General features: G+C 31.7%; 1 protein-coding gene across 2 annotated transcripts in view; it reads right to left on the bottom strand.

The window, feature by feature from the left end:
- Window positions 1-8,801, bottom strand: part of LOC111045211 (putative transcription factor SOX-15) — a 131,641-nt gene extending 122,840 nt beyond the window's left edge. The window contains exons 1-2 of one of the 2 annotated variants that reach the window (XM_022330555.2): window positions 8,452-8,801; window positions 4,875-5,386 (exon numbers count right to left, since the gene is read on the bottom strand). In XM_022330555.2, the coding sequence (XP_022186247.1) occupies window positions 4,875-4,975 (101 nt within the window). In that variant the 5' untranslated portion in view covers window positions 4,976-5,386; window positions 8,452-8,801. The remainder of the gene's footprint in view (window positions 1-4,874; window positions 5,387-8,451) is intronic. The other variant, XM_039442985.1, reaches the window with a different exon arrangement.
- Between the last annotated feature and the right edge of the window lie 1,658 nt (window positions 8,802-10,459).

Below are 10,459 nucleotides of genomic sequence, written 5' to 3' on the forward strand. Positions count from 1 at the left end.
ATAAAAGCTGTCACTTTCAGTTATTATTCGTTCCAATGCAATAGCAGTACTAGCCAAAACGCGAGAGAAAATCAATGAATGGATTTTAAGTCCGATCAATGAGACCTACATATACAATCAAATAAAGGATTTAATCTTATCAGGAATATTTGATTATATGTAAATACTCAGATTTAGTAACTTGGTATTCTCGTTGAAACGCTACTCTACTAAGAGCTTATATACTTGAAATATATTAGCCTATCAGTGGTTAGGAAGCCATCTGAAACTGTAGGTTAATTTTTCTCTCATCATAAGCATCAGAATTCAATAATAAGAATCAATAATCAATACACAGAAATAAAGGATCAAGATCAATTAAGAATCATAATCATCAACAGCCCAGCGAAACCCCAAACACAAGCCTAGAGCGTAGTAGCTAAGAATCACCTTCGCAAAAAATCTGATTATGATTGAGTATTATTTCATGTTGGCAATGTTTGTTCTAGAAATAGAAAAATATTATAAGGAGAAAGACAGTTTTGGAAAACAAACACAAGACATGAAAACACAGATTGGAATTATATGAAATACGATAGGTTGAAGCCAAGACACGGCCAATATGGATGTATCCCTGCTGGTGGACTACTAGTCGGACCGTTCACGCTCGGACGTGTTCTCACACATCGATCTAGTCAATGAAATACAATAACAAAAACATAACACAACTGTAATGTTAAACAAAAGACAGTTTTGGAGAGTCAGAGAATATTACATTCATAAACATAATCATAAGGAGAGAGACAGGTTTTGTCTCAGCCTGTTGTTACCTAACTATTGTTAAGTTATACTATATGAATGGTTTGTTGCTGTATTAATCAATGAATTATTGAATTGACCAAGTTCCGTGGGACCTACAAAATTCAATATTATGCGGTATGCCAATTTGATACAGCTCCGTGTAGGCCTACTCTAGGATGTCAACAAATGATTATCATTTTTGATCAAAACATTTATTATTCTGTTATTATAAAATCAATTATTGTGGAAGCCTGGAGAAGACATCTAGAGTGTTTTATGATAATATATAAAAATAATAATAGCCTAAATGTGATTCTTTTTAGAATAGCACAACTCTTTCCAGGTTTCAGGAATAAATTCTATTATAAGCAAACTTTTTAGCCTTGTCCCCCCTAACGGCCCCAACTATACGGGCGTCTAGAAGCACTGGAAGTTTCTTGCTCCTTAGCTGGATCCAATGTTTCTACGAAAACGTAGAGAAACAGACGAGCCCTACAGAAACAGACAGCTATACGAGCGAAACAGACGCCCCCTATAAGAGGCCATACATTTTGAAGACGAAATATATTTCTGGGAGAAGGGTTCCTAAAATTTATTCGCGGGTCCTGTGTGGCGAAGTTACGCCACTGAACTGAGACTACAAAATGATAAGGTTGCAATGCTACTCATTTTGAGTACACAGTACAGGTGCATTTATCATGAAGCCCGAAACTACTGTCCCTATGACAATGTATATTCTTTGATTTATCATAAATGGGATATAAATATGTAAATACGAAAATTGTGAGAATTTGGTTGTAACAAAATCCTTTCATTCGAAATGGGTAATGTATGGTGATCGCTAGCACGAGTAAAGTAGGATCAAATTTCACATCTTATATGAAGAGGGAAGTACAGTTCAATATTCAGTTGGCTTACAAAAGTAACATATACTATAGTTCAATTTACAAAATACACACAACTCAGAAAACTCAATCTAGTTCTAGAAAATCCACATAGAAAAATAAAATGCCGGAATTTGAGCCATTCTCATGCACTACAATTAGTACAGAATGTGTTGTGCTTTTTAAAAACTCTTGGCGTGCAAATAGTTTAGTTGCTACTGTGAAAACATGAACTCCCTGTTCGGACTCAAACCAAATTTTCCAATCAGGGCTTCAAATTTCAAATAGATTGTATCTTTCAGTTCAAGAGACAATTTTAATTAACTTTCAACACAAAACACATGATAAATAAATAACATTGTTTGTGATTCGTGAAAAGAGTGTTTTAGTAGGATGAATGCTCTTATTTAGGAAAATACGATTTGAAACAGACTATCAGAAAAACACATAATATCCATAAGAGGATCAGTATAGGATGGATGAAGAATGGTCATGATTTCAGAGTCATAGAGTACTGTATTATAAGTGATATTATATGATTAGGAGTAACCTTGAAGAACAAATTATTAACTCAAGAAATGAAAAGAGCTGAAGATACTCTTCAGAATATTCGGGAGGACCGAAATAATTAGCCAACTTTGAACGTTATCTTTTGTGGCAGTAAAACATAATAATAATATAAATTGAAAGGTAACTTGTAGGACCTGGAGATGTGATACTGTATGACTGTAGTATGACTGTAATACTGATGAAATACTGTAGATGAATGACTGAAGGATTTTTGATTTAGAATTTTTCATCCTAATTACGAGATTTTCATTTTATTTTCGTATCTCATAGATCCTATTTTTCCCTTAATAGGTCTTGAACTAAGTTTTCCTATCAGGGCCTCGCACTATTCAAAATAATTGGGGGATTATAGCATCAACAATTTATATTTATAAATAAAACATTAAATTTCTAGACCGTTATCATTCCAGGCGTATTGATTTGTTACGTTGGACAATTTTAAGATCCTCATGGTTTTATTTGACAATAAAGCCTATGGGTAAACTAGTTGATAATCACGTTGAATCTTATTGGTTTCCAAAAATCTTGCATCATCCTCTTATAAAAACATAAACTAAGTGGGCAAGTCTATGTGGTATCCAAGCTCTTTATCATTTTGATGGGAAACCACGTTATTGAGTAGGCCTAGGTAGATTTTTCGGATATTTCATAAACATTGAAATTCAGATTACAACCAGATTACCAGAAAAAATCAAGTTTAGTTTCAACCCAAACTTATATTAAGCTTCAAAAAATGTTGTACAATATACTTTCAAAGATTTAAAAAATCAGAACAACATTCATAGTTGAAGATAGTGTTATAAAGCTAAATCCATGATTGATTTGATACATTCATTTCATTCTCATGCAATAAAAAAGCTATAAAGTTCATTGAAATTTGAATTGATGAACTTTGATTGTGGAACGGAACAACGTATCAGCAGGTGCAACCACAATGAAGTGCTTCATTTGAATGGTATTTGTTCCAATATATCCTAAATACAGCAATATTCAATAAAATAATATATCGTCGGTCACCGATCAAGGTTCAACTATCAATTTCATACTAAAATGTAACAATTTAAAACTTTTTACTTCAATATTGTTCCCTTTATGGCCTATTATAGATTGCATATACGAATGATTCTTACTCATTTAACTACTTAACGCTTCATATGATTTTGTTTCAAGAGCCAAGTTTTTCCCGATTTATTGTTTATACTGAAAATGTTGAGCTGCCGTATTGGTTATACAAGGAAACTTAGACATATTTTGAGCTTTTCTTTTTATTAGTGATCTTGATCGGATAATTTTAATGTATAGGCTATTCGAATATTTTTCCAGAAAATAACTGGATTTGTTAAACGCGAAGCTCTAATAAACGGTTTTTAGATTTTCATCTTGTAAAAAATGAGTTTGTTTAGTTATAGTTTACTGTAGTTTCAACTTTTAAGATTCACGATTGTATGATCTGCAATTCCTACAATTAGTTCAATTATAGCGTTAAATTATCTAACAGCCAACTACACGAAATAATAATTGAATTGTTGTATTAGTGAACAGACATTATACATAGCTGAGAAATCTTTTAACAATTTATAAGCAGTTTGAATAAGATTTATGTAGCAATTCCTAAGAGCTTGCTTTTCACGGGATTTCCATTCATGTCAAGCTCAGTGGAGACAATTTTAGAATAATAAAAGGCTTTTTAACCTATTTCATGTATGCGGCTCTCTTTGGAGAGCCTAATTAATAGTCATTATCATGAGATTCTTCTCCGAACTAAGATAATACGATATCAAGAACAGTTTCTTAAGGTTAGAACTTTACTTTGTATACAGATACGTGATTTTATATGAACTTGTGTTTCAGAATGGTTTGAGATTTAACGCCCAGATAGGACTCCGTCAGTTGGTTCAGGAAAATGGAACTTTGTCATTGAAACTGCTAATGCAAACTATACAAACATTAACAAATTGAACACTATTTTCAGGAAAGTTCTCACTAAATTAATCAAAAAACAATACCTTGTTGTAGTTTTCATTTCTAAACAATAGTCTATTGATTTGAACGCCAATAGGAATAGCCAACTATATTTCTGGTTCACTTCAAACCCAGGTAACTTAGTTGAATATTTGAATCACATTTGGCACCAAACTACAAAATGTAGAGCCAGATACCAAACTGTTATTGATAATCTTATCGTAAATCATAAGAGAGAATGGAATGACTATTTAATTTGTTGATGCAAAGTTTGGATAGTAGGCTAATTGGGTTCGAATAGCAACAATTTTGCTAAAAAGTTTGTCTTCTTAAGTTTGTCAATTGATTTATTATGAATGGATGAGAACAATGATAGAAGCGTGGAGTGAGTATATACATATGAAATTTCGGTTTTGCAACAGCGTAGGTGAAGGATGAAAATTAGGAAGGAAGATTGAAACAGAAGAGATTACAGATTTATGAGGAGAAGGTAAGACAGCCAACTAAGGGAATATTAGGAGTTCTAGCAGAGTGATGATAGAAAACAGTGTAGAATTTTGAGAGTTTGTAAGGTTAAAACAAGTAATACATGCCAAAGTATGTTTGTTTGATCTAGATGCAACGTTTGTAGGAGAGAATTCAATTTGATAAAATTAATACTGAACGTTTAGTACTCACGAGTATTGTGTGGCATATGCAGAGGAGGCATTGTGTAAACCGTCGTTCGATGTCATAGCGTTGTGACCACCGCCAGACTCATCCAAAACTCCATTCTCCATTTTAGAACACTAATTCTCCAAGATTCACAAGCACAATAAAAAAATTTTCAAATCATTCAAACGCGCGTCAACATTCGAAAATTATCCTCTCAACCTAACACAATATCCAATCTCAGAGCGTATCACAACTCTAGGCAGCACTCGTTATGATCTATTCTCGATTATTTTCCATATCAATGTGATCCGTACACTTTACTTAGTCACAAAACAACAAATCATAGTTACGAAAAAGTTCGTCTCTACAATCATGAGTAGGTAACTAGAGTCTTTCACTCAGGGTCGACGTCCCAGTAACGAATTTTTAACGATTTTATCACAATTATTGCGCTAATATTTACACATTCAGTTCGTGTGTACTTGAAAGTTCTCGTAAGTTTCACAAGGGTAGTCTTTGTAGCTGCTTAGCATCACCTGAGAAAACACAAATAGATATATTCAAAAGCTTTCAAGGCAACTGGTAAACTTCCAAAAAGAATCCATTTCCCAAACTATAAAGAGTTTACAAACTATAAGTTATAGAAACACCCTAGTTTCAATCGAGTCAAACTCTTCTGACAATTACAGACATTCTAATAATAGGCTACACATTATCCATAATATTATTTGTATGCAGTACATGATAGTCTGATTTCTTATACAATATTTGAGTAGCCTACAATAATATACCTAATCATTAATGAGCTAACAACTGTTTTTGAATGTCTATGATTCTAATTTAACATTGATTTTTAGATTAGCTAATCAAATAATCCTTATGAATTCTGATGTATATTATAACTTTATAACTTTTTAACTTCTACTTTATATGTAGAAAAGAGTCATCTTGCTAAGAAGTCAAATTTGTAGTTCAAAAGGTAACGATGAGTCGAAACGGATTACGACTCATGGGGTAAATTGAAAGTTACTCAGGTTCAGTATAAATTCCTTTTCAAATGATAATTTTGAAAAGACATCAAATTAATGTGGAATAATTAAGAGGGCGTTTCCAGTATAATTAACTATGTAGAACAACATTGAAAATTTTGATTTAGGCTATATTGAGCAATTTTGAATATACTGAATTCATATTGAATATATATAAATTAGTAATATTTAGCTAGATTGAATAATTATTGTATAAGTAGTGTGATTTATAAACTAGAAATGTTTCAAATTCACAGCTTTTTTAAGGTTTAAGAAGAGTGATTCATCATGATTTGAATGATCATGCTAGACGTTATTCGTTATAAATTATATAATTATTTGGTGAAATCAAATGAATTGAAAATATTCTAGATAGGAAAAGTGATCTGTTATCAATTGAATAGCCTCCTGAATCATAACTGATTGAAACATGCAAAAAATCATTGATTCAATACGAGCGATGCAGATAAAATTAATTTGAGATCAGGAATTTCGTATAGTTCAATAGGCCAACCACTGTTTTCGTACAAAATAAATCAAGTAAATCAATAAATTTCCGCTGAACGTCACGGTAATCAATTATTGAAGTTGGGGTGAAGTTAGTTACTTTTGGTTATGTGACTATATTTCTAAATGAAATCGAGAACGTTATTTTCGAGCAATGAACTGAGCACCGAAGATAGACATCTGACGCAAAATGCATAAAAACTTCTATTTGATAAGCATAGTTTTTTCAATCATCAACTTCGATTGATACGAAAATCAGAACCGAAGTTTTCAGTCAATTAATTATGTGCATGGCAAGCCAAAGTCAACGTTTCAAACAATATTTGATTCGATTCTTTAAAGCAGTTCAGCTGAAGGTGACTGTAGGATCATATTTGGATAATACAATATACATGATAATTAAACCAATTAATTATCCTTCAACTCAATGTTACAGTTTATTGGGAATTAATTCTTTTCAATATATTCCACTTGAAAATCTAGACAATATTTTTCACAAACACCAACATTCTCTACGTTCTCTCATAGGCATATAAATGCTTGTTAGTCTTTATAAACCATAGAAAATATTTTTCGAATCCAACATCAGTAAACTCTATTAATGTATCGTGATATTATTATTATTCAAAACAAAATAGGGAAAAAATAAGAACACGAGATTTACAGGCCTATAGTGAAAATGTTTTCAATAGTATTAACGTGGGTAGATTGGAAACTTTGAAGAAGTTTTCTTTTTGATCAATAATATCATCCTTTTGAAACGATTCAAGTTCAAAGAATGATTTACAGCCTCTCAATCGCTGTATACTTTAGAATGTATTTGAAGATTTTCGAGATAATAGTAATTTTTTAATTTTTTTTTTTTAATTGGAGCATTGGAAACTGGAACATTCATAGACCAATTAGATAGGGGCTTATAAATTGAAATTCATGTAAATAATCTAGGACTAGAATTTTCTAGAATGAGTCAAATAGAAAGATTTGAATATTACACACTGTAAGTTGATGAATGGGAAAGAATAGGATTAACCATAACTGAAGTGAGAGAACCGTTTTGGAGGAGACAGCGATTGCATCAGTTTAGAATTACTTCTTCTATATTATAAGAAAATTGAAGAATTCATCAAGAAGACTGGAAAAAACTGTTCTCATCTTTCAACTTTTATTGGAGTTTGCCAGAAAATAAGATCAAGAATAAGTACAATTTTCCGGTCCATGACTGAATTAAACCCCAGCTATTAGATTTGCAGCACATGTAGGCCTAATATAAATGAAAAATATCAATGTAAGCTATTAATACTTGAACAAAATGAAACTATATGTTATTGCACCATAGTTTGGCTGATAATTAATAGCAAATTTGAATTTTGATCACCGGTTCAGAATCAGGCCTACTCGCTATTTCAACCGGGTTTCAATTTACGAGACGTGTTTGATGTTAGGACTTTTTATCTGGATGGTGTTGAGTTTCGTGAAGCAAATTATGGTAAACTAGACCTCCGATATTCTTTAAATAACTATTTTATTGATTGATCAAAAATCTTTACGTAGTAGTTGACAATTTCCTTTAATTCTTATTATTAGGCTATTATATTCGATAACGTTCAACATAGGAGAACGCAAGGTTTTCAAAATACATGGATGTTATTCACAATCATTGACAGGTTTGTTAACTAATTGGATTATTGTTGATGAGTATGAATTGGTGTTATTTAGACAAAAATTGGAATTTTTTAAGTTGTTGATAAGAAACCGTCTTTATCACAACAGCTTATCATTAGATATGTACCTCCAATTTGCTTGTGATTGATCAACAATATTCGAAATAATTTGATAATCAGCTTTAAATTATAAAAGGCTAATGTTACTTCTCAATGTGACGTGTATTGAGGTTTCACTGCAGTTTTTTTCTATGTTTTGCAAGTACTTAACTGGTACCAACACATTAATATTTTGTGTTTATTTCACCTTCATTCAGAATTGTTCTAACATGGATTTTTTCAATCTACAATTTAAATCAATTAACTTACAAGGAAAGCAAATACGAATTAGTTTAATAATCTTACCACAATTCATAACATATAAAAATCTACATGTCCATTGTCATCAGAAATGTGAAAAACTTATCATATCCCACACGACTGAATAAGAGGTATTTTACAATTTATCACAATTGCTATTTTACATAAAATATCTTACTAACGTCGTGCCGGAAAATTACTTCACGAATAATTCAACTAATTTTTTACAAATTTTCATCGAAAATGATAAAGTTGTTCGCGAAATATTTCTATTACGATGGAAGCACTGTTTTCAAAAGAATAAATAAAATCACCAGCTTGAAACTTTTCGAATTATTGGTAATGTTTTTCACCGCTAAGCATTGGCTACCTACAACTTTACTGAGTACGCCGCAGTAAAGAACTGAAGGTACTCTTCAGTTGAACAACTTACAGGACGGATTAGCTATAGGAAGGCACAAACAGAACCGCTCGTTTGATACGAGCCAACTATCAGTATCATCAAAATGTCACGCAACTACAAGGGGCACGCTACTAGAGTCGAACTAAATTTGATGTACCACAAACAATATTTATTATTGATAGTAATGAATTTGTAAGCATGTTTTTTGAAACTTTAAATATGAATAGCAAATAGGATACAATAATAAAAGCGATTGATATAATAGTTTTTCAGTTTTCAGAGACACTGAAGAGCAGTGATCATTCATGAAGAAGTAGGCAAATTTAACATTTTATTTATTTTTAATGTTGCGGATAATACATAATTCGATAGAATTAGTTCTTATTCTGACAAAAAATCAACAATTTGAATATTATTCATTGAAAATGGAAAGTGAAATCAAATTACATAAAAATTCATACAGTCTATTCCTGAATATTACTAGTAGTTCTGTGAACAGTGGCCCTCACGTAGTTATCTCAAACCTTCTTTGATAAATTGCTATGCTCTAGAGAGAATAGCTACATTGTGAAGTATAGCTGGTCAGTATGAGTTCAAAGCAATGAAAATAGAAATACTGCAAGTCGAATTGAGTTACTTAATGCATGTAATTGATACTAGTTGACAGCTGATTGATTTTGAATAATTCTATTGTATTTTCTTTTTGACTTCTCCTTTGTTCAGTATGGGTAATGAATAATATAGGATATATAATAATATTAGAGTATGATAAGTTTTTCTCTTAATAGTATCCATGTAATGAATTATTTCAAAAAACCCTCACATATCGTGTCAACGCGCAATTGAAAAACCAAATATTCTGCCAAATCTCATGGACCATGCGTTTGGATAAAAATGTGTCACATACATACAGACAAAAAAAATCGTCACTAGCCTCGGTAAATGAAAATTTTACTTGCTGAATTATTTTCAACTTGAAACAAAGTGGATGCTCAATAGAAAAATTATTCCCAATTAATTTAGTCCAATTTTAACTAATCAAATACCTACTAGCCCTACACTTCTACGTGTGTAATGAAAAATATTTTGGTACATGGGTGGACCTGCAAATGAAGGTGGACTCCGATCCACCGGTGACTAATTTCAAAGCTCATAATGTATGTTAGCAGAGCTATCTTCTATAGATGTGAGTTAGAGGAGCAGACCTCGAACGGTCACCCATCCAATGGGAATTCCGTCGCTTTTTAGTCAGAAAGTAGATGGTACACTAACTACCAGGCCATTCATTAGGCCAATGGATCGTAGATCATGAATTTATACAAATTTTTGGAAGATTCGTCTTAAATATGGGTAGAATTTTCTCGATCCAAAACGTCTCCCTATGCAATAGGGATCAAATTAGTTCTACACCAGTATTATGTTGATAAAATTATGTGGTAATGATCCCCTCATAAAAACATTTTATTATAACGATAAATAAAAAATATGCAAAACTGAGTTTAAAACTAAACATAGTTTAAACTTGAAATTCAACGTGAAATTATGTTGTTGGAATCAGTTGAATATGCTATAGACTTCAACAATTGTTATGTTTACTTGAGATATTGAGAAAATACTTGACATGGTCGTTGATCTTAATTACAAGTATAT

This window comes from Nilaparvata lugens, chromosome X (genome assembly GCF_014356525.2).
Source record: "Nilaparvata lugens isolate BPH chromosome X, ASM1435652v1, whole genome shotgun sequence".
NCBI lineage: Eukaryota > Metazoa > Arthropoda > Insecta > Hemiptera > Delphacidae > Nilaparvata > Nilaparvata lugens.